Source organism: Pistacia vera, unplaced genomic scaffold (genome assembly GCF_008641045.1).
Source record: "Pistacia vera cultivar Batoury unplaced genomic scaffold, PisVer_v2 Contig93, whole genome shotgun sequence".
Classification (NCBI taxonomy): Eukaryota; Viridiplantae; Streptophyta; class Magnoliopsida; order Sapindales; family Anacardiaceae; genus Pistacia; species Pistacia vera.
In genome coordinates, this window is record NW_022196812.1 from 1,905,835 (window position 1) to 1,930,729 (window position 24,895).

Below are 24,895 nucleotides of genomic sequence, written 5' to 3' on the forward strand. Positions count from 1 at the left end.
CCTTCTCTTGACTCGTTCTTATACTGTCCTCTGAAGTTGGAGTGATCATACAAGTGAGCTCTGCAATACTTAATTAAAGTCCCTAGCTTCATCTTTACTTATATATGTTTCATGCATGAAATAGGACTTGTTGATATTAGTATATGTGTGTATTATATATATAGGTTTCATCAGCAACAGTATCCTTAATGTTTACAAATTGTAGGGAAAGCAATGGCGTAGAAGAGGGCAAGTATGGAGGTACCCAGGAGGAGGAGGTGGTACAATAATGGAGGGCCAGGAGGGTACAAAATGGAGGGCGTGGAGGGTACGGGGGACCCACCAAGAAGGGGAATTGCAACTACGGATGCTGGTGGATACGTTATTCAAATGGGTGCCGTAGGTGCTGCGCACACGCACAAGGGCTCCAGATGCGGAGTTTGAGGACGATGTTAAGAACTAAAATAAGTTTCCACCTTTATCCATACGACTTCTATGTTAATTAGGGACCACTTCTTGTTTATTGATCAGCTTGTTAAATAATGGCGGTACGAGTATGACGTAGATGCTACTCACCAAATGTCACCACTTTAAAAAGCTTCGGCACTGTTTGCGCAATCCCACATTTAAATGTTAATAATGTTTTAGGTGCAACTATCTTTAAATTAGTGAGATTGATCGTAATTATCTATTATATATATATATATGATAATTAGTACAGAATTGGTGGGTAGATTTCAATTGGAAGATAAATAAATTTCATGATTAAATCCAACATATATAATTGTTTAAGGTTGCAATCATAATTTCATAACATTAAAGCAATACTTGATATACAATTTTCAAATTGATATCGAATATTCATTGAACTGGATCCCAAGTATATACGAGTATGTGACTAAGTATTTCTTGAGTAATCTTGGTCCACCATGGCATGCATATTGAGGTTGGGATGAATTCTGTTTTCTCAAGTCATGACAATATTTGTATAATGTTTGCGTGTGTCACGGAATTGGGTGTTGTTCGGAGGGAGGTTGAGGAATGATCTATGGGCAGATCTCATTGTTTTGACAGTTTAACTGTCGTGGGTTTGGAGGTGACTTAGCCAGATTTCAAACTGCAGTTGCAATTTTCTCTTTGACTTTTGGTCAACTCTTTTGATTTTTGACTTTCTAAGCCCATTGGATTTAAATTCAAAGGTTGAAAGGCAAGACAAATTCTAGTGCATAAGACTTACTAACCCTGAACAGTAAAAATGGTTATTAATCAATGACTTGTGATATTTGCATTCGCGGTCAATGGGCCAACTTATTGAAAGAGTCAAGCTAGTCTCACTGTTTCACTAATGATTTCAAAAACTTGTGCCAGACGAAAACAGCAGGCCAACAAAGCAAAATTTGAAAACATATTGCTCTCGAACTCTCTAACTAGAGACTATAAATTATACCAAACCGAACTCTTTTTTTCAACAAGATCAATTAAGTTGAAAGATTTCTTCTACTTTTGATACCTGTTGTAGCTTTCAAGTACCAAGAGAAGTCAGCAAAAGAGTGTAGAAGTGTTAGATGGTGCAACCATTATTAGCTTTCTGGAAGACGAAGATGCATTCAGCGTCTCAGTACGTGACCTTTTCGCCAACCTTGATAAAGATAAGATGGTCTTCTTTCCTATGCAGAAATGATGAAGGAGCTACAGAGTCTGAGGGTGTTTGAGACTCATTTTGGAATCGATGACAAACCAGACCCGATGAGCTTGCTAAGTTGTACAAATCCTTGTTCCGAAATTCGACCACGACTCAAAGGATCTGTGGATTTGGAGGAGTTCAAGGCAGAGACCAAGCAAATGATGCTTGCTATGGCCAATGGATAGGAGTTTTGCCCATACAAATGGCCCTGGAAGAGGATAGCATCCTCAGAAAAGCTGTGGAGGAAGGAGACCACTAAATTTGGTGCTTAAATTGCTTGTTGTTACGCCTGATTCATTCTTCTTTTATTTAACATTGCAATTTCCTTTTTCCTTTTTTGTTTTCTGGTTATATGCCTCTTGAATTCTAGACAATGTAATCAAGTCATGAGTTGAATAAATGAAAAATGTTTTGTTGTTGGTAATCATGGTCGTCCATTTATAATTAAGAAACCAGCTCCCAAGGCAAAGGATAATAGATTTCTCCTAATGCTTTATATGAAAATCGAAGACTTTCGAAGAGCCTCTAGACGGGGAAGAAACAAGATCACCTTAAAGCTTCATCAAACTAGCCTATCCCTCGTATCTGCGAGAGAAGAAGCAATCTAAAAAGTTATTGCAAATTTAAAAAACATTCCAACCCTCCCTATATACCAATCAAATCACTCCCTTTTATAGGCAGATAACATGCGTTGTTTCATACATCTATTTAGTATTTTCAACAGTTTTGATTTATAAAGTTTTCCAGACAATTCTATTAGTATGATAGGATGATTAAAGAGATTCAATTAGCAGCTGTCAAATCTAGACACATGAATTCCATCATATAAGCTCTACGTAAACCATGTATTTCATTGATATGATATTTCTTTCTTCAATTATAAATTCACAGCGACTATATCATCCTTTACAAAAACAAAGACATCTCAGGAGCAGGAATAAAGGAGAGAATGCCTTCCCCAAATAGACCAAACAATGAAACCATAAGCTGCCCAGATTTTAAGTCATCCTTCCAAATCTGCGGTAGGATGGCTGAAATCTTTGAAGCTCGAGTATCACCACTGCCTCTTCTATGTCTGCTGCCTGATCCGCTATCATGAGAAATCTGTGCAGAAGATGATAAGGGGCCCGCATCAGAATCCCCCAAAGAAGAAGCTACTACTGGTTCCTCCTGCATGGGAGATGATGAGGAGCTGGTAGACACTGGACCAGTTGGTCCATCAGTTGCTATTTTCTTGTGGGGTGGCTGCTCTTCCAAGTGCTCCATGGTTGCCTTGCGTTTATCTTGAAGATTGCACAAGGGGAAGCAAGGTTAAATGTTTGTTTTCTCAATTAAACAAATGCAGCAAATGTTTGTAAAATGTGCTTCTAAAATATCTGTGTCCTATTTAAGGATCAAATTTCAGACAAATTATTTATAAGGTTAGTCTCCCTCAATAACACGAACTTACCCATTCATCAGTATATTGATACATCAATAATCCTGATTATCACATAGAGCATATAATCTAAGGCAAACAAACAACTCTCAAACACCCTTGGTCCCTAAGCATGCAAATTAATCCGGAGTTCTGGTAAACCCACAGATGCTATATCAATCAATGTCTTACTCCTAAGCAAACAAATAAGTCAGTATATCTCTTACTTGGCACTGTGGTAACAACTTTTCCATTGGATTTCCAGACACCATGAGCTGGTGGGGATGGCATAGGTGGGAAGATCTTGAGGCGATCATATATGCATTGACCAGCTGCATGCTGGAAAAAGAAAAGTCAAATTATACTCATTAGATAAGCTCCTCAAGATTTATCCTTCTGGGTATAATTGTATAAGCATTCTTACACAAAGCAACTTACCAGCAAGGCCCCATACACTCGCCAGGCCTCATGCCTCTTCACTTCATTCTTTTGCTTCTCAAGTAGCATCTCAGGTTCAAGAAGATGCAAATAAGGCTCAAGATTTGGCAGTAGAAGAAGGCGAACCTACTTGTAAAGAGAGGAAACATCACAAACTGCACCATTGTTTTCCAATTTTACTTTCAGGACACTTTTTTTTTTTTTTTCCAAAAAGCATGAGAAGAGAGAGTACCACGTTGGGTCCCAGGGCTGCTAAACCTTGAATTGCACCATAATGTTGAGTCAATGATCGCTTTGGGTCCAAAAGAGCGTTCAGAAGAGTTTTGGTCAGACGTGTCTGAAGAGTGTTATACACATGCCCAAATCTACAGCAAACATAATACAAAATTTATTACAACATGTACATAAAGCATGGATGACAGAGGAAAACCAATAATATGGTGGAGAAGTTTCACCTTTTGCATATTGCAGCAACCAGTTTTGCTGTGAAGTCTCTAAGTTCCCAGTGGTTATCTGCAAGTCTATTCTGTCAAAGTATATGATATTTTGCTGGAAACCATTTTGCAATTCAGTTTGAATGTTTGGCGTCATATTTGAGTGGGATGTAGGCTGTCTGTCAAGTGCAGGTTTTTGGTTATTTTTTAATGTAATATGTGATAGTTTAGGTAAGGACAACTGGTGATTTAGGCCAGAATATGTCATTGTGATTTGTATTAGTTAGAGTGGTTTAGATTGTATTATATTTGAAAAAAAGTTCTCACTGTAGAGTGGTTGTAACAATGATGAAAACATGGCTTTATATTTCTCTGCTATGAACGAAAACTGTGCAGACTTTGAACTGAATTTTTCTCTCATTTCAACTCTCTCTTTCATGCATGCTAAACTTCTTTCTCTTAGCATATTCAAACTCAAAAACCTTCAATTGGTGTCAGAGCTGATCTTGATCTTTCAAGACCAAAAAACCACCGTAAGTGAAGCTTCCTCATGGCATCGAACCCTGCCCCACTTTCTCCTCCTATCTTCAATGGTGACCAGTATCATGTTTGGGTTGTCAAGATGAAAACCTACTTGAGGGGGCATGGTTTATGGCAATATGTGGAGGAGGAGAAGCAAGTTCCCCAGCTTGGACCAAACCCGATGCTGAACCAGATGAGGATCCATGAAGAAGAGGCAGCCCAGGCTCCAAGAGCACTGTCCTGTATACACTCGGCTGTGACAGACCAAGTCTTCTCCCGAATCATTGTGTGTGAGACCCCTAAACAAGCTTGAGACATCCTCAAGGAGGAGTTTGGAGGGAGTAGCCAGACTTGCAATATGCAAGTCTTAAATTTGAAGGGAGAATTTGAGGTACTCAAGATACAGGAGGCTGAATCTATCAAGGAATATGTGGACAGACTTATGACTGTGGTGAACAGAATTAAGCTGCTTGGGGAAGAGCTGGCCAACCAGAGGATAGTGGAGAAGGTCCTGGTCAGTTTACCTGAAAGGTTTGAGGCAAAAATTTCATCCCTAGAAGACTCTAAAGACCTGTCCCAGATCAGCTTGGCTGAACTGGTTCACTCACTTCAAGCCCAGAAGTAGAGAAGGCTACTAAGGCAAGAAGACTCAACTGAGGCAGCCATGGTTGCAAGTCAGAAAGGAAGAGCATACCAAAAGGAAGACAAGATATATGGTGGTGAGAAGAAGAGAAAAGAGAAGAGCAATAATCAGGGAGAAAAAAGTGGTGGACTGAAATCATTTCCTCCATGTTTGCACGGCAAAAAGAGGAACCATCCAGAAAATAAGTGTTGTTTTAGACCTGGTGTACAATGCAGGTCATGTAAATAGTTCGGTCAAATAGAAAAAGTGTGTAAGAATAGACGGAATCAGCAAGAGCAGCATGCTACAGTGGTGGAGGTCCAGCAGCCAAGTTCAGAAGCTGAGCAGCTTTTCATGGCCTCATGCTCGAACCATAAGATGTGTGATGATGTATGGCTGATTGATAGTGGTTGTACAAACCACATGACCCCAAATCTGTCAAGCTTTGTGAGCATTGACAAGTCTTTTCAATGTAAAGTCAAGATTGGCTATGGAGAATTTGTGGAAGTCAGGGGAAGAGGTGAAGTTGTTGTCCCAACTCCATTAGGTACAAAATACATGTCAAATGTCCTTTATGTGCCTAAAATCAATCAAAGTTTGCTAAGTGTGAGTCAAATGTTAGAAAAGAACTACTATTTGCATTTTCAGAACATGTCATACATTGTAGTTGATAACCTTGGCAATGAGTTGATGAAAGTAAGAATGTTAGGAAAAAGTTTTCCAATTGAATGGAAAAACTCAGTTTGTCTGCCAAACTTGATGAAACTGAAATTTGGCGCAAGAAACTAGGCCATTTTCATTACATAGTTCTTAAGGAAATGAAGAGGAGAGACATTGTTCAAAGCATGCTTGAAATTGAGGAGAAAGAAGGGGTGTGCCAAATCTGTCAAATAGGCAAACTTAGTAAACAGCCTTTTCCAGCAAACCAAGCTTGGAGAGCTGCTGAAAAATTGCAGCTCATACACATGAATGTATGTGGTCTATAAACCGCACCAATACGTCCAAGGGTAAAATAGTCTTTTTCTTTTTATGTGGTAAGTTAACTACCATGCATATGCCTTAGGGGTAAAGTGGTAAAAGAATAATGATATTTTTGTTGGCTTGACAAGATAAAGATGATGAAGGATTAAGAGTAATTAAAAGACAATTGTTAAGGGCAAAAAAGGGAAATAATGTTCTAGGACATTATATGCAAAAGACAAATGTCACATGAATAATTCTTTAGCAAAAACAAAAGAAAAAAAAAAAAAAAAAAAAGATATTAGATGGTATGGGTTGGCCAACATATGCCTTCTACCACTTTTCTTTATCTTCTTCAAGTTTTCTACAATCTTCCATAATTTTCTTCACTACTCCATTAAAATTTCAAGTCTCTTAGTTGCAATCTCTCAAGTGTCTTATATTTCTTCCTTTATTAAGGATATTAAGAGGTAAATTTCAACTCCTTATCTTATATAAATATTGTGTATTTCAAGTTATTGAAGTTTCCTTATAATTTATAGGAAAATGGTCAATTGGAGATAAGGAGGAGGAAATTTGCAAAGGAGTGTGGTTTCTTGACATAAGGTAAGGGAAACCTCCCTTTAATAGGAAATAAGAATTAGGTTTCTAGGTTTAGTATTAGAAAACCTTAATTCTTGTCACACAATAGCAATTGAGCTTGGTTTGATGCTATAATTGATGGATTTATATGTGAATTGTAAAAATATTGAAGTTTGATGACAATCAATGGAAGTAGTTGTGACATGAGTTTTTTTTAACATATTACAAGGGAGGTTATTATTAATCATTTAACATGTTTTCACAGGGGAGAATGGTTAGGAAAGGTCAGAGAGTAAGTGGAGGTAAATAGGTAAGTAAAAGCCCTAAAATAGGCATGTTACCATGGTTGCCCTGTCACAGTCGTGACCTTCTGAGTGATTTTTGGGCATCTTACCAATTGAACTGGGTTGAGACCTAAACATAAAAGTTGTAGTCCTGTCTCTAATCTTTAAAACTATACCAAGATCATATCAATCCGATGTGTATAACTCAAGTTATGCCTTCTTTAATCTGACCTGTGCAGAATGACTATCTCAAAAGTGCTTCTAATGTCTTAATTTATTTTTAGCCTAATAATCTAGGATTGATTCTAAGTATGGAAATAATGTTTAAAGGGTTTTGAAGTATGTTTGAATGAGCGCCACTGGGCGACAATTAATGCTAGATCTTAAACAGTACACCATCTCTCTCTAAATAGACCACCATGTCCATTCGCCATCTATAAATAGGGTAAAGCTGCAATGCTCTCCTCACAGTCAAAACATCAAAATCAGAGATAAAATTCTTAGTTCCAAGAGCAAATTAGGTTCATCTAAGATTTTGCTTCTTCTTTTCTGCCTTCTCTTGCACTGTTCTTATACTGTCCTCTGAAGTTGGAGCTGATCATACAAGTGAGCTCTGCAACTATCTAATTAAAGTCCCTAGCTTATCTTTTCAATTTATATGTTTCATGCATGAAATAGGACATTGTTGTATACATGTATATGTGTGTATATATATAGGTTTTATCAAGCTAACAGTATCCTAATGTTTACAAATTGTAGAAGAAAGCAATGGCGTAGAAGAGGGCAAGTAGGAGGATACCAGAGGAGGAGGAGGAGGAGGAGGTTACAATAATGGAGGGCAGGAGGGTACAATATGGAGGGCGTGAGGGGGACGGGGGGTACCCACCAAGAAGGGGAAATTGCAACTACGGATGCTGCCGTGGATACCGTTATTAAATGGGTGCCGTAGGTGCTGCGCACACGCACAGGAGGCTCCAGATGCGGAGTTTGAGGACGATGTATAAATAAAATAAGTTTCCACCTTTATCCATACGACTTCTATGTTAATTATGGGACCTACTCTTGTGTTATTGACAGCTTGTTTAAATAATGGCGGTACGAGTAGTACTTGGAGCTACTCACCAAATGTCACCAACTTTAATAAAAGCTTCGGCACTGTTTGCGCAATCCCACATTTTAAATGCTAATTAATGTTTTATGGTGCAACTTATCTTTAAATTAGTGAAGATTGATCGTAATTATCATATATATATATGATAATTAGTACAGAATTGGTGGGTAGTTCAATTTGGAAGATAAATAAAATCATGATTAAATCCAACATATATAATTGTTTTAGGTTGCAATCATATTTCATAACATTAAAGAATACTTGATATACAATTTTAAAATATGATATCGAATATTCATTGAAACTGGATCCCCAAGTATTATACGAGTATGTGACAAGTATTTCTTGAGTAATTTTGGTCACCACCAGGCATGCATATGAGGTTGGGATGAATTCTGTTTTCTCAAGTCAGACAATATTTTGTATAATGTTTGCGTGTGTCACGGAATTGGGTGTTGTTCGAGAGGGAGGTTGAGGAATGATCTATGGGCGATCTCATTGTTTTGACAGTTATACAACGTCGGTGGTTGGAGTGACTTAGCAAGATTCAAACTGCAGTTGCAATTTCTTCTTTTGACTTTTGGTCAACTTCTTTGATTTTTGACTTTCAAGCCATTGGATTTAAATTCAAGGTTGAAAGGCAAGACAAATTCTAGTGCATAAAGACTTACAACCATGAACAGTTAAAAATGGTTTATAATCCAATGACTTGTGACTATTTGCATTCGCGTTCAAGGGCCAACTTATTGAAAAGATCAAGCTAGTCCACTGTTTCACTATGATTTCAAAAAACTTGTGCCAGACGAAAACAGCAGGCCAACAAGCAAAATTTTAAACAACATATTGCTCTCGAACTATCTTAACTAGAGAACTATAAATATAACCAAACCGAACTCTTTTTTTCAACAAGATCAAATTAAGTTGAAAGATTTCTTCTACTTTTGATATGGTAGCTTTCAAGTACAAGAGAAGTCAGCAAAATGAGTGTAGAAGTGTTAGATGGTGCAACCATTATTAGCTTTCTGGAAGACGAAGATGCATTCAGCGTCTCAGTACGTGACCTTTTCGCCAACCTTGATAAAGATAAAGATGGTCTTCTTTCTATGCAGAAATGATGAAGGAGCTACAAGTCTGAGGGTGTTTGAGACTCATTTTGGAATCGATGACAAACCAGACCCGGATGAGCTGCTAAGTGTACAAATCCTTGTTCCTGAAATCGACCACGACCCAAATGGATCTGTGGATTTGGAGGAGTTCAAGGCAGAGACCAAGCAAATGATGCTTGCTATGGCAATGGATCGGAGTTTTGCCCATACAAATGGCCCTGGAAGAGGATAGCATCCTCAGAAAAGCTGTGGAGAAGGAGACCACTAAATTGGTGCTTAAATTGCTTGTTGTTACGCCTGATTCATTCTTCTTTTATTTAACATTGCAATTTCTTTTCCTTTTTTGTTTTCTGGTTATATGCCTCTTGAATTCTAGACCATGTAATCAAGTCATGAGTGAATAAATGAAAAATGTTTTGTTTGTTGGTAATCATGGTCGTCCATTTATAATTAAGAAACCAGCTCCCAAGGCAAAGGATAATAGATTTCTCCTAATGCTTATATGAAAATCGAAGACTTTCGAAGGCCTCTAGACGGGGAAGAAACAAGATCACCTTAAAGCTTCATCAAACTAGCCTATCCCTGTATCTGCGAGAGAGAAAGCAATCTAAAAACTTATTGCAATTTAAAAAACATTCCAACCTCCCTATATACCAATCAAATCACTCCTTTTATAGGCAGATAACATGCGTTGTTTCATACATCTATTAGTATTTTCAACAGTTTTGATTTATAAAGTTTTCCAGACAATTCTATTAGTATGATAGGAGATTAAAGAGATTCAATTAGCAGCTGTCAAATCTAGACACATGAATTCCATCATATAAGCTCTACGGAAACCAGTATTTCATTGATATGATTTTTCTTTCTTCAATTAAAATTCACAGCGACTGATCATCCTTTACAAAAACAAAGACATCTCAGGAGCAGGAATAAAGGAGAGAATGCCTTCCCCAAATAGACCAAACATGAAACCATAAGCTGCCCAGATTTTAAGTCATCCTTCCAAATCTGCGGTAGGATGGCTGAAATCTTTGAAGCTCGAGTATCACCCCTGCCTCTTCTATGTCTGCTGCTGATCCGCTATCATGAGAAATCTGTGCAGGATGATAAGGGGCCCGCATCAGAATCCCCAAAGAAGAAGCTACTACTGGTTCCTCCTGCATGGGAGATGATGAGGAGCTGGTGACACGGACCAGTTGGTCCATCAGTTGCTATTTTCTTGTGGGGTGGCTGCTCTTCCAAGTGCTCATGGTTGCCTTGCGTTATCTTGAAGATTGCACAAGGGGAAGCAAGGGTTAATGTTTGTTTTCTCAATAAACAAAATGCAGCAAATGTTTGTAAAATGTGCTTCTAAAATATCTGTGTCCTATTTAAGGATCAAATTTTAGACAAATTATTTATAAGGTTAGTCTCCCTCAATAACAAAAGATTACCCATTCATCAGTATATTGATACATCAATAATCCTGATTTCACATAGAGCATATAATCTAAGGCAAACAAACAATCTCAAACACCCTTGTCCCTAAGCATGCAAATTAATCCGGAGTTCTGGTAAACCCACAGATGCTATACAATCAATGTCTTACCCTAAGCAAACAAATAAGTCAGTATATCTCTTACTTGGCACTGTGGTAACAACTTTTCCATTGGATTCCAGACACCTGGCTGGTGGGGATGGCATAGGTGGGAAGATCTTGAGGCGATCGTATATGCATTGACAGCTGCATGCTCGGAAAAGAAAAGTCAAATTACACTCATTAGATAAGCTTCTCAAGATTTACTCCTGGGTATAATTGTATAAGCATTCTTACACAAAGCAACTTACCAGCAAGGCCCCACACACTCGCCAGGCCTCATGCCTCTTCACTTCATTCTTTTGCTTCTCAAGTAGCATCTCAGGTTCAAGAAGATGCAAATCAGGCTCAAGATTTGCGAGTAGAAGAAGGCGAACTACTGTAAGAGAGAGGAAACATCACAAACTGCACCATTGTTTTCCAATTTTACTTTCAGGACACTTTTTTTTTTTTTCCGAAAAGCATGAGAAGAGAGAGTACCACGTTGGGTCCCAGGGCTGCTAAACCTTGAACTGCCCATAATGTTGAGTCAATGATCGCTTGGGTCCAAAAGAGCGTTGAGAGAGTTTTGGTCAGAGTGTCTGAAGAGTGTTATACACATGCCCAAATCTACAGCAAAAAATACAAAATTATTACAACATGTACATAAAGCATGGATGACAGAGGAAAACCAATAATAAGGTGGAGAAGTTTCACCTTTGCATATTGCAGCAACCAGTTTTGCGTGAAGTCTCTAAGTTCCCAGTGGTTATCTGCAAGTCTATTCTGTCAAAGTATATGATATTTTGCTGGAAACCATTTTGCAATTCAGTTTGAATGTTTGGCGTCATATTTGAGTGGGATGTAGGCTGTCTGTCAAGTGCAGGTTTTGGTATTTTTTAATGTAATATGTGATAGTTTAGGTAAGGCAACTGGTGATTTGGCCAGAATATGTCATGTGATTTGTATTAGTTAGAGGGTTAGATGTATTATATTTGAAAAAAGTTCTCACTGTAGAGGTGTGTAACAATGATGAAAACATGGCTTTATATTTCTCTGCTATGAACGAAAACTGTGCAGACTTTGAACTGAATTTTTCTCTCATTTCAACTCTCTCTTTCATGCATGCTAAACTTCTTTCTCTTAGCATATTCAAACTAAAAACTTCAATTGGTGTCGAGCTGATCTTGATCTTTCAAGACCAAAAAACCACGTAGTGAAGCTTCCTCATGGCATCGAACCCTGCCCCACTTTCTCCTCCTATCTTCAATGGTGACCAGTATCATGTTTGGGTTGTCAAGATGAAAACCTACTTGAGGGGCATGGTTGGCAATATGTGGAGGAGGAGAAGCAAGTTCCCCAGCTTGGACCAAACCCGATGCTGAACCAGATGAGGATCCATGAAGAAGAGGCAGACCCAGGCTCCAAGAGCACTGTCCTGTATACACTCGGCTGTGACAGACCAAGTCTTCTCCCGAATCATTGTGTGGTGAGACCCTAAACAAGCTGAGACACGAGGTATGTATACATTGTATCAAACTATATCTCAGTAGTTAATTTTCAAATAATAGGATGAAAATAAACCAAAGCATTGCATATGTGGAATTCATGATTAAGAACAAAGTAAGCTATCTTCTTACGGTCTACTTTTCGACATTGCTTAGGGTATAACGACATTCAACTTTAGATGATGTACAATAATTAATCCAAAGGCAAGGGGTTGGCTTGACGATAAAAAAAAATTTGTTTCTTCATTGACTTTTTAGGTTCGAATCACTTTAAGGTCACTTATCACATATATTTATGACTTACTTGGAATATTAGATTTTTAGAGTGCTTATCATATGCACAAACTAATCTGGACACCTCGATAAATAAATAATAATAATAAGAAACTTGCATTATGGGTAAATGTGGCTTGTGAGAAAACACTGAAAGTTTCAGGGAATTTGTAGAAGAGAGATTGGACAAGAAACTGAATTTTTGATTCAGTAATTTTTTACAAACACCAAGAAGCTGTATTTTATACTTTGATACAGCTCAGCTCATCAACCCAAGTAAAGCCTGAATTTCAGGCGTAAAATGAGAAACATCAAACAACTGATTTTAACACACTGTACAATTATGCGTACTAAATTACAACTAACCCAACATTAAAACTGAAGAAAAATAAAGAAACACCCTCTTCAAGTTTTCTCTGAACTCGAGCAGACCAAAACAACTGATGCATACATTTTTGTTCCTAAGCTTAAGCTATATTATTGAACTGCTACTCTGTAACTCTTTACCAAAGCTTACAGCTAGAAGAACACTGGTGCCAATTGAGAGATAGGTCAGACTCCACACCTGCTCCTGTAAAAAAATGTCATTACTCATTGAATACATCCATTTTTTACTCCTTCAAATACTTCTATCTTCAATGTCTTTACTTAATTACTTGGTCTAATCTTAACTACAATTACTATTTTTCTCTGATATTACAAACCGTTTAAACATATTACCTTTTTCTTATAAAAAAAATTAATCATTTTTTTTTTATTAGAAGTCCTAGTTAATGATATATAATATGTTATTCACCATAAATATATTAAAATTACTATATCGTTTTATATTATATATATTTTATTTGGATTTTTTAATTGCGGAGTTAATCCAATATACCCATGTACGTTCAAAAATTTTAATCTCAGTTGTTGGTGTGCGTATTATCCATACATAAATGAAGTGATAACTGTTGAATAATTTCATACAGAAAGGGAAAAAAAATTCAGTCTCTCCGTTATGAAATTATACACGTTTACTTGGCATGCAAACTTTCAAGTTCCATGCCGAAGGAAAACTTTGATATATATATGCTTCAGCTGAAATAAAATTTAATGCCTTACGTATAAATGATGAGAGTGAAACGGTCTAGAGAGTATTCAGAATAATAATAAAAAAAAACCAATCACACACAAACAACGAAATAATAAAGAGAAAAAATATGTGTGATTTATCTTTGTTCACCCAAAATTGGGTTGCATCTATTAAAATCAATATTATTTTAAAATTTTCTCATCTCTCTCATTATAATAAATGTAACAATCGGGCAATAAGACCCCATGTGTATTGTCCCTTATAAACGAACTCCTTACTGTTGAAGTAGCTGCCAACCCCAACAAAGTTGAAGACTAATTTATAGACAAGAAGTAATTACAAACTGACGGAGATCGACTGTGCTTCTTAGGGTTGAACAGACTTCCTGAACATGACAATTACGTGCAGAAAACTATGCCCATAACTTCATTCCTATAGGAAATGAATACATACACTTAATATATAAAACACTGAAAACTAGACTCGCGTAGACTTCCAAGTTCGTCATTCTGAAGGAGTAAATACATTTTTACTTCAGATCCGCCCCATATTCTCTATGCAACATATTGAAAAAAAAAAAAAAACACTCCATTATCCTGAAAATTAATGTGGACTCATTGTGTTTTCTGTCTCAACGTATTTGGTCAGATCAAATGGTTCATTAAATATTTCAGAAGTATTTGTGTTGCTAACTGGCCGACAGGGTCGCTTCAAAGTTAAACAACCATTCTTTCTTATCAAGCAAAACAATATCCAATTGCCAGCATTCGTATATATAATCATATCCTTTACAAGTTTTCATTTTTCCACTTTCCATGAACGCAACGTTCAACATTATGTAAATGAAGTGTAAGAACATCACTGAAAAAAATGAGAGCAAAATCCCTGTGAGCTCAATTATTTGACTGAAGCGAAAAAAGATAATGGAAGCAGGCTTGATCATATAAGAGAGAGGAAGATATATTTATATATATAGAAATATACACACCAATACGGAAACGTCATGTATGACGCTGATATAAATGACATAGTAATATATGTTGATATAGTTTCCAAAATTCATTTACTACGTGGGGACTCAATGCAAAATATAATACATAAAAATCAGGGAAGATGGATAAGAAGCTGCATGTGATAATTTCATGGGCATCGGGCGACAATTAATGCTAGATCTTAAACAGTACACTATCTCTCTCTAAAATAGACCACCATGTCCATTTACGCCATCTATAAATAGGGTAAAGCTGCAATGCTCTCCTCACAGTCAAAGCATCTAAAATCAGAGATAAAATCTCTTAGTTCTCAAGAGCAAATTATGGCTTCATCTAAGACTTTGTTTCTTCTTTTCTGCCTTCTCTTTGCACTCGTTCTTATACTGTCCTCTGAAGTTGGAGCTGATCATACAAGTGAGCTCTGCAATTACTTAATTAAAGTCCCTAGCTTCATCTTTTCAATTATATATGTTTCATGCATGAAATAGGACATTGTTGATATACATGTATATGTGTGTATATATATAGGATTTTATCAAGCTAACAGTATCCTTAATGTTTACAAATTGTAGAAGAAAGCAATGGCGTAGAAGAGGGCAAGTATGGAGGATACCCAGGAGGAGGAGGAGGAGGAGGTTACAATAATGGAGGGCCAGGAGGGTACAATAATGGAGGGCGTGGAGGGTACGGAGGGAACCCACCAAGAAGGGGATATTGCAACTACGGATGCTGCCGTGGATACCGTTATTCAAATGGGTGCCGTAGGTGCTGCGCACACGCACAGGAGGCTCCAGATGCGGAGTTTGAGGACGATGTTAAGAACTAAAATAAGTTTCCACCTTTTATCCATACGACTTCTATGTTAATTATGGGACCTACTTCTTGTGTTATTGATCAGCTTGTTTAAATAATGGCGGTACGAGTATGCACGTAGATGCTACTCACCAAATGCCACCTACTTTTAATAAAAGCTTCGGCACTGTTTGCGCAATCCCACATTTTAAATGCTTAATTAATGTTTTATGGTGCAACTTATCTTTAAATTAGTGAAGATTGATCGTAATTATCATATATATATATGATAATGTACAGAATGGTGGGTAGATTTCATTTGGAAGAAAAATAAATTTCATGATTAAATAACATAATAATTGTTTAAGGTTGCAATCTAATTTCATAACATTAAAGCAATACTTGATATACAATTTTCAAAATATGATATCGAATATTCATTGAACTGGATCCCCCAAGTATATAAGAGTATGTGACAAGTATTTCTTGAGTAATCTTTGGTCACCACCATGGCATGCATATTGAGGTTGGGATGAATTCTGTTTTCTCAAGTCATGACAATATTTTGTATAATGTTTTGCGTGTGTCACGGAATTGGGTGTTGTTCGAGAGGGAGGTTGAGGAATGACTAAGGGCAGATCTCATTGTTTTGACAGTTATCAACTGTCGGTGGTTGCGAGGGGACTTAGCAAGATTAAACTGCAGTTGCAATTTCTTCTTTGACTTTTTGGTCAACTTCTTTGATTTTTGACTTTCTAGCCATTGGATTTAAATTCAAAGGTTGAAAGGCAAGACAAATTCTAGTGCATAAGACTTACTAACCCATGAACAGTTAAAAAGGTATTAATCCAATGACTTGTGAATATTTGCATTCGCGTTCAATGGGCCAACTATGAAAGATCAAGTAGTCTCACTGTTTCACTAATGATTTCAAAAAACTTGTGGCCAGACGAAAACAGCAGGCCAACAAAGCAAATTTTGAAACAACATATTGCTCTCGAACTATCTTAACTAGAGATATAAATATAACCAAACCGAACTCTTTTTTTCAACGATCAAATTAAGTTGAAAGATTTCTTCTACTTGATACCTGTTGTAGCTTTCAGTACCAAGAGAAGTCAGCAAAATGAGTGTAGAAGTGTTAGATGGTGCAACCATTATTAGCTTCTGGAAGACGAAGATGCATTCAGCGCTCCAGTACGTGCCTTTTCGCCAACCTTGATAAAGATAAGATGGTCTTTCCTATGCAGAAATGATGAAGGAGCTACAGAGTCTGAGGGTGTTTGAGAATCATTTTGGAATCGATGACAAACCAGACCCGGATGAGCTTGCTAAGTTGTACAAATCCTTGTTCCTGAAATTCGACCACGACTCAAATGGATCTGTGGATTTGGAGGAGTTCAAGGCAGAGACCAAGCAAATGATGCTTGCTATGGCCAATGGTATACGGAGTTTTGCCCATACAAATGGCCCTGGAAGGGATAGCATCCTCAGAAAAGCTGTGGAGAAGGAGACCACTAAATTTGGTGCTTAAATTGCTTGTTGTTACGCTGTTCATTCTTCTTTTATTTAACATTGCAATTTCCTTTTTCCTTTTTGTTTTTGGTTATATGCCTCTTGAATTCTAGACAATGTAATCAAGTCATGATGAATAAATGAAAAATGTTTTGTTGTTGGTAATCATGGTCGTCCATTTATAATTAAGAAACCAGCTCCCAAGGCAAAGGATAATAGATTTCTCCTAATGTTTATATGAAAATCGAAGACTTTCGAAGAGCCTCTAGACGGGGGAAGAAACAATCACCTTAAAGCTTCATCAACTAGCCTATCCCTCGTATCTGCGAGAGAAGAAGCAATCTAAAAACTTATTGCAAATTTAAAAAACATTCACACCCTCCCTATATACCAATCAAATCACTCCCTTTTATAGGCAGATAACAGCGTTGTTTCATACATTATTAGTATTTCAACAGTTTTGATTTATAAAGTTTTCCAGACAATTCTATTAGTTGATAGGATGATTAAAGAGATTAATAGCAGCTGTCAAATTAGACACATGAATTCCATCATATAAGCTCTACGGAAACCATGTATTTCATTGATATGATTTTTTCTTTCTTCAATTATAAATTCACAGCGACTGTATCATCCTTTACAAAAACAAAGACATCCAGGAGCAGGAATAAAGGAGAGAATGCCTTCCCCAAATAGACCAAACAATGAAACCATAAGCTGCCCAGATTTTAAGTCATCCTTCCAAATCTGCGGTAGGATGGCTGAAATCTTTGAAGCTCGATGTATCACACTGCCCTCTCTATGTCTGCTGCCTGATCCGCTATCATGAGAAATCTGTGCAGAAGATGATAAGGGGCCCGCATCAGAATCCCCAAAGAAGAAGCTACTACTGGTCTCCTGCATGGGAGATGATGAGGAGCTGGTAGACACTGGACCAGTTGGTCCATCAGTTGCTATTTTCTTGTGGGGTGGCTGCTCTTCAAGTGGTCCATGGTTGCCTTGCGTTTATCTTGAAGTTGCACAAGGGGAAGCAAGGGTTAAAGTTGTTTTCTCAATTAAACAAATGCAGCAAATGTTTGTAAAATGTGCTTCTAAAATATCTGTGTCCTATTTAAGGATCAAATTTTAGACAAATTATTATAAGGTTGTTCTCCCTCAATAACAAGAACTTACCCATTCATCAGTATATTGATACATCAATAATGATTATCACATAGAGCATATAATCTAAGGCAAACAAACAAATCTCAAACACCCTTGGTCCCTAAGCATGCAAATTAATCCGGAGTTCTGGTAAACCCACAGATGCTATATCAATCAATGTCTTACTCCTAAGCAAACAAAAAGTCAGTATATCTCTTACTTGGCACTGTGGTAACAACTTTTCCATTGGATTTCCAGACACCTGAGCTGGTGGGGATGGCATAGGTGGGAAGATCTTGAGGCGATCGTATATGCATTGACAGCTGCATGCTCGGAAAAGAAAAGTCAAATTACTCATTAGATAAGCTTCTCAAGATTTATCCTCCTGGGTATAATGTATAAGCATTCTTACACAAAGCAACTTACCAGCAAGGCCCCACACACTCGCCAGGCCTCATGCCTCTTCACTTCATTCTTTTGCTTCTCAAGTAGCATCTCAGGTGTCAAGAAGATGCAAAAGGCTCAAGATTGGCAGTAGAAGAAGGCGAACCTACTTGTAAGAGAGAGGAAACATCACAAACTGCACCATTGTTTTCCAATTTACTTTCAGGACATTTTTTTTTTTTTTCCAAAAAGCATGAGAAGAGAGAGTACCACGTTGGGTCCAGGGCTGCTAAACCTTGAATGCCCATAATGTTGAGTCAATGATCGCTTTGGTCCAAAAGAGCGTTGAGAAGAGTTTGGTCAGACGTGTCTGAAGAGTGTTATACACATGCCCAAATCTACAGCAAACATAATACAAAATTTATTACAACATGTACATAAAGCATGGATGACAGAGGAAAACCAATATAGGTGGAGAAGTTTCACCTTTTGCATATGCAGCAACCAGTTTTGCGTGAAGTCTCTAAGTTCCCAGTGGTTATCTGCAAGTCTATTCTGTCAAAGTATAGATGATTTTGCTGGAAACCATTTTGCATTCAGTTTGAATGTTTGGCGTCATATTTGAGTGGGATGTAGGCTGTCTGTCAAGTGCAGGTTTGGGTATTTTTAATGTAATATGTGATAGTTTAGGTAAGGACAACTGGTGATTTGGCCAGAATATGTCATTGTGATTTGTATTAGTTAGAGTGGTTAGATTGTATATATTTGAAAAAAAGTTCTCACTGTAGAGTGGTTGTAACAAGATGAAACATGGCTTTATATTTCTCTGCTATGAACGAAAACTGTGCAGACTTTGAAATGAATTTTTCTCCATTTCAACTCTCTCTTTATGCCTGCTAAAATCTTTCTCTTAGCATATTCAAACTCAAAAACCTTCAATTGGTGTCAGAGCTGATCTTGATCTTTCAAGACCAAAAAAACCACCGTAAGTGAAGCTTCCTCATGGCATCGAACCCTGCCCCACTTTCTCCTCTATCTTCACATGGTGACCAGTATCATGTTTGGGTGTCAAGATGAAAACCTACTTGAGGGGGCATGGTTTATGGCAATATGTGGAGGAGGAGAAGCAAGTTCCCCAGCTGGACCAAACCGAGCTGAACCAGATGGGATCCATGAAGAAGAGGCAGCCCAGGCTCCAAGAGCAATGTCCTGTATACACTCGGCTGTGACAGACCAGTCTTCTCCCGAATCATTGGTGTGAGACCCCTAAACAAGCTTGAGACATCCTCAAGGGGAGTTTGGAGGGAGTAGCCAGACTTGCAATATGCAAGTCTTAAAATTGAAGGGAGAATTTGAGGTACTCAAGATACAGAGGCTGAATCTATCAAGGAATATGGGACAGACTTATGACTGTGGTAACAGAATTAAGCTGCTTGGGGAAGAGTGGCCAACCAGAGGATAGTGGAGAAGGTCCTGGTCAGTTTACCTGAAAGGTTTGAGGCAAAAATTTCATCCTAGAAGACTCTAAAGAACTGTCCCAGATCAGCTTGGCTGAACTGGTTCACTCACTTCAAGCCAGAAGTAGAGAAGGCTACTAAGGCAAGAAGACCAACTGAGGCAGCCATGGTTGCAAGTCAGAAAGGAAGAGCATACCAAAAGGAAGACAAGATATATGGTGGTGAGAAGAAGAGAAAAGAGAAGAGCAATAATCAGGGAGAAAAAAGTGGTGGAATGAAATCATTTCCTCCATGTTTGCACGGCAAAAAGAGGAACCATCCAGAAAATAAGTGTTGTTTTAGACCTGGTGTACAATGCAGGTCATGTAAATAGTTCGGTCAAAAGAAAAAGTGTGGAAGAAAGACGGATCAGCAAGAGCAGCATGCTACAGTGGTGGAGGTCCAGCAGCCAAGTTCAGAAGCTGAGCAGCTTTTCATGGCCTCATGCTCGAACCATAGATGTGTGATGATGTATGGCTGATTGATAGTGGTTGTACAAACCAACTGACCCAAATCTGTCAAGCTTTGTGACATTGACAAGTCTTTCAATGTAAAGTCAAGATTGGCTATGGAGAATTTGTGGAAGTCAGAGGGGAAGAGGTGAAGTTGTTGTCCCAACTCCATTAGGTACACAAATCCTGTCAAATGTCTTTATGTGCCTAAAATCAATCAAAGTGCTAAGTGTGAGTCAAAGTTAGAAAAGAAATACTATTTGCATTTTCAGAACTGTCATACATTGTAGTTGATAACCTTGGCAATGAGTTGATGAAAGTGAGAGAATGTTAGGAAAAAGTTTTCCAATGAATGGAAAAACTCAGTTTGTCTGCCAAACTTGATGAAACTGAAATTTGGCGCAAGAAACTAGGCCATTTTTTACATAGTTCTTAAGGAAATGAAGAGGAGAGACATTGTTCAAAGCATGCTTGAAATTGAGGAGAAAGAAGGGGTGTGCCAAATCTGTCAATAGGCAAACTAGTAAACAGCCTTTTCCAGCAAACAAAGCTTGGAAGATGCTGAAAAATTGCAGTCATACACATGAATGTATGTGGTCTATAAACCGCACCAATACGTCCAAGGGTAAAATAGTCTTTTCTTTTTTTTGGTAAGTTAACTACCATGCATATGCCTTAGGGGTAAAGTGGTAAAAGAATAATGATATTTTTGTTGGCTGACAAGATAAAGATGATGAAGGATTAAGAGTAATTAAAGACATTGTTAGGGCAAAAAGAGGAAATAAGTTTAGGACATATATGCAAAAAAGCAAATGTCACATGAATAATTCTTTAGCAAAAACAAAAGAAAAAAAAAAAAAAAAAAAAAGATATTAGATGGTATGGGTTGGCCAACATATGCCTTCTACACTTTTCTTTATCTTCTTCAAGTTTTCTACAATCTTCCATAATTTTCTTATACTCCATTAAAATTTCAAGTCTCTTAGTTGCAATCTCTCAAGTTCTTATATTTCTTCCTTTATTAAGGATATTAAGAGGTAAATTTCAACTCCTTATCTATATAATATTGTGTATTTCAAGTTATTGAAGTTTCCTTAATTTATAGGAAATGGTCATTGGAGATAAGGAGGAGGAAATTGCAAAGGAGTGTGGTTTCTTGACAATAAGGTAAGGGAAACCTCCCTTTAATAGGAAATAAAGAATTAGGTTTCTAGGTTTAGTATTAGAAAACCTTAATTCTTGTCACACAATAGCAATTGAGCTTGGTTTGATGCTATAATTGATGGATTTATATGTGAATGTATAAAATATTGAAGTTTGATGACAATCAATGGAAGTAGGTGTGACATGAGTTTTTTTTAACATATTACAAGGGAGGTTTTATTAATCATTAACATGTTTTCACAGGGGAGAATGGTTAGGAAAGGTCAGAGAGTAAGTGGAGGTAAATAGGTAAGAAAAAGCCCTAAAATAGGCATGTTACCATGGTTGCCCTGTCACAGTCGTGACCTTCTGAGTGATTTTTGGGATCTTACCAATTGAACTGGGTTGAGACCTAAACATAAAAGTTGTAGTCTGTCTCTAATCTTTAAAACTATACCAAGATCATATCAATCCGATGTGTATAACTAAGTTATGCCTTCTTTAATCTGACCTGTGCAGAATGACTATCTCAAAAGTGCTTCTAATGTCTAATTTATTTTTTAGCCTAATAATCTAGGATTGATTCTAAGTATGGAAATAAGTTTAAAGGGTTTGAAGTATGTTTGAATGAGTGATCTTTATGATTATTTAATGATCACATGAGCATATATAGTTGATGTAATGATGACCATGGAGGTTATGTGTAATATGTTATGTATTACCTAATATGGCTGTGTATGTTATAAAACAAGCTTAAGTATGATATGTTCTATGAATTTGTTATGCATCCACAAAATGGTCATGATGAAATGATATGTTCATATATGGAAAGTGTATGTTTTTTTAAAGAATGAAGCATGTCAAGCATATTAATGATGAAAAAAGAGGGACTTGATCCCGAGTTTGAGCAAAATGCTTCCAAGGTACATAGACATGCATTTTTGTGAAGGAAAATGATTTGTAAATTTTATGGAAGATGTTGGCATGTTATGGGGAACCTGAGCTCACTCATGCACATGTCTAGACCAAAAGAAATGAACAGTCCATTGTTTGCATGACCATGGGGACTGTGTTATAAGTTAAGGTTAGCTCATTGGCCAAAGGTTCCGTAATCCATGCCTCAGCTTAGTCCAATCGGTAGACAGTAAAAGGTTTTTAAAGAAAAATGTATTTATACATGCATGACATTGATGTGCATTATTCATGAACATTAAAGGAAAGCATTGCATGAATTATATTATACCTTATGATATGGATTGAATATGCTATGTTATATTACTTTTATGTTATTAATGTTTGGTTCATGTACAAGTAAATAAGATGCTTCCTAAGTTTAAGAATGTTACATAGGGTTAAATGATCGATACCCTTACTGAGTGATTAGCACTCATTTCCCTAGTTTCCATGTTTTCCAGGTAATGGTTAAAGTAGTAACGGCGAGCAGCGGTCAAGGAGGCTTGGGGCATGCATGTTTTTGTTCTAACTACACTTATGATGTTATATAAAGGATGTTGCTTTGAATTTAATGTATATAGTTTAATGTTTATAATCTAAGGTTTATGAAATAGTAAATATGTTTTGCTTATAAATGATGGGAGATATTTTATATTTGCTTCCGCTAATAAAACAATTGATGTTGTTATTTTCTTTAAACCATATTTTTCGTATATAGTCATGTCTTGATAGATTGATTAAGAAAGTAATATAAATGAGAGAAGAAGTTTTTATTTATTTATTTTCATATAGTAAATGTTTGTAACCAGGATTTACATTTTAAAATACACAACCTTCCAGGCGTGAATTCTCTAATTTTTCATCCTAATGGAATACTTAGAGGGTACCCGGTTGGAGGGGGGTGTTACATGGTCCCATGTAGGTGTCTTCTTTGAATGGCAGTAGATATTTCCTTCTGTTTATAGATGACTTCTCTGGGTTGTGCTGGGTTTATTTCTTGAAGCAAAAGGGAGAAGTGGCTGCAATGTTCAAGAGGTTTAAACAAATGGTGGAGAATGAAACTGGTCTAAGTTTGAAAATTGTTCGGAGTGATAATGGTGCATAATACACCTCAAACTAGTTTCAAGAACTATGTATAGGAGCTGGAATAAAGCATCAACTAAGTACTCCTTACACACCACATCAAAATGGTGTGAGTGAAAGGAAAAACAGGACTATAATGGAGATGGCAAGATGTATGCTGTTTGAGAAAAAGCTTCCTAATTTTTTTTTGGGCAGAAGCTATAAATACAGCAGTATACTTGTTGAATAGGCCGCCAACTAAAGCCCTTGACAACAAAACACCCTTTGAGGCCTGGTATGAAGTGAAGCCAAACATTAACAATCTTAAAGTGTTTGGAAGTATTTTTTATGCACACATACCAGCCGACAAGAGAAGTAAACTGGATGAGAGAGCTGAAACTAGAATATTTGTTGGGTACAACAGCCTGTCCAAGGCATATAGGATTTATAATCCTAAAACAAAGAAGTTTCTGGTCAACCAAGATGTGAAGGTAGATGAAGGAGCTTTGTGGAATTGGGAAAGAGATGAAGTTGAGAAGAATAAGATGCTGGAGCAAGAAGGAGATTTGACAGACAACCAGGATGCTTTAGATTTCAGTTTAGAATTTGAAGCAGATTCTCCAGTTATGGGAACAAGGACCTTGGCAGAGATTTATGAGAAATCAACATGGCCTTGATAGAACCAATATGCTATTCTGAATTAGCTAGAGTAAAGGAGTGGAGGACAGCAATGGAAGAGGAACTTGGCATAATTGAGAAAAATATAACCTGGGAACTGGTGGATAGACCTGCCGGGAGAAAAGTTATTCAGGTGAAGTGGATTTATAAGAAGAAACTAAACATATATGGTTCAGTTAATAGGTACAAAGCAAGGCTTGTAGTAAAGCGTTATGCACAACAGTTCGAGGAGGATTTTCTGACACTTTCGCACCAGTTGCAAGGCATGATACAATCAGACTTCTACTTGTAATTGCAGCCCAATTCAAGTGGAAAATTTTCCAACTTGATGTGAAGTCTGCTTTCCTAAATAGGTGGCTCAATGAAGAAATCTTTGTAGAGCAACCTGAAGGGTATAAAGTTGAAGGACAAGAGGATAAGGTGTATCTCCTTAGGAAGGCTCTTTATGGTCTAAAATAGGCCCCTAGGGCTTGGTACAACAGGATTAATGAATACGTAGTGAGTTTGTGGTTTGCAAGGAGTTCAAATGAACACACCTTATATGTTAGAAAGATTGGTGATGAGAGAATATTTGTATCCTTGTATGTTGATGACCTCCTGGTGACAGGAAGTAACTCTACACAGCTACATGACTTCAAAAATGAGTTGCACAATGAATTTGAAATGATTGATTTAGGTGAAATGAGTTTCTGTTTGGGAATGGAAGTGTGGCAATCTCCTAATGGCATATT

General features: G+C 37.2%; 2 protein-coding genes and 1 pseudogene across 2 annotated transcripts; 2 read left to right on the forward strand and 1 right to left on the reverse strand.

Moving 5' to 3' along the window:
• Positions 1–2,466: 2,466 nt before the first annotated feature.
• LOC116120367 (transcription initiation factor TFIID subunit 6-like) lies at positions 2,467–4,559 on the reverse strand. The gene is made up of 6 exons (XM_031406318.1): positions 4,485–4,559; positions 3,974–4,044; positions 3,751–3,883; positions 3,519–3,644; positions 3,308–3,419; positions 2,467–2,946 (listed from the first exon to the last, which is right to left on the reverse strand). Exons 1-6 carry the CDS (start codon positions 4,557–4,559, stop codon positions 2,570–2,572), a joined length of 894 nt encoding a protein of 297 aa, XP_031262178.1. The 3' UTR covers positions 2,467–2,569.
• Positions 4,560–9,009: 4,450 nt separating this feature from the next.
• On the forward strand, positions 9,010–10,328 carry LOC116120369 (annotated as a pseudogene).
• Positions 10,329–14,802: 4,474 nt separating this feature from the next.
• Positions 14,803–15,371, forward strand: LOC116120370 (glycine-rich protein-like). The gene is made up of 2 exons (XM_031406321.1): positions 14,803–14,959; positions 15,118–15,371. The coding sequence occupies exons 1-2, from the start codon at positions 14,803–14,805 to the stop codon at positions 15,369–15,371; spliced, it is 411 nt and encodes a 136-aa protein (XP_031262181.1).
• Positions 15,372–24,895: the final 9,524 nt, after the last annotated feature.

What these genes read in the sequence shown, in the direction of transcription:
- LOC116120367 (XM_031406318.1), bottom strand. Translation starts at nt 4,559, where the DNA reads ATGATACTGGTCACCATTGAAGATAGGAGGAGAAAGTGGGGCAGGGTT. An exon ending in ATGAGGAAGCTTCACTTACG is followed by an intron (nt 4,045 to 4,484) that starts GTGGTTTTTTGG and finishes ATACTTTGACAG; the next exon opens with AATAGACTTGCAGATAACCA. An exon ending in GAGTGTATGGGGCCTTGCTG is followed by an intron (nt 3,420 to 3,518) that starts GTAAGTTGCTTT and finishes TTCTTTTTCCAG; the next exon opens with CATGCAGCTGGTCAATGCAT.
- LOC116120370 (XM_031406321.1), top strand. Translation starts at nt 14,803, where the DNA reads ATGCTCTCCTCACAGTCAAAGCATCTAAAATCAGAGATAAAATCTCTT. An exon ending in AGTTGGAGCTGATCATACAA is followed by an intron (nt 14,960 to 15,117) that starts GTGAGCTCTGCA and finishes TACAAATTGTAG; the next exon opens with AAGAAAGCAATGGCGTAGAA.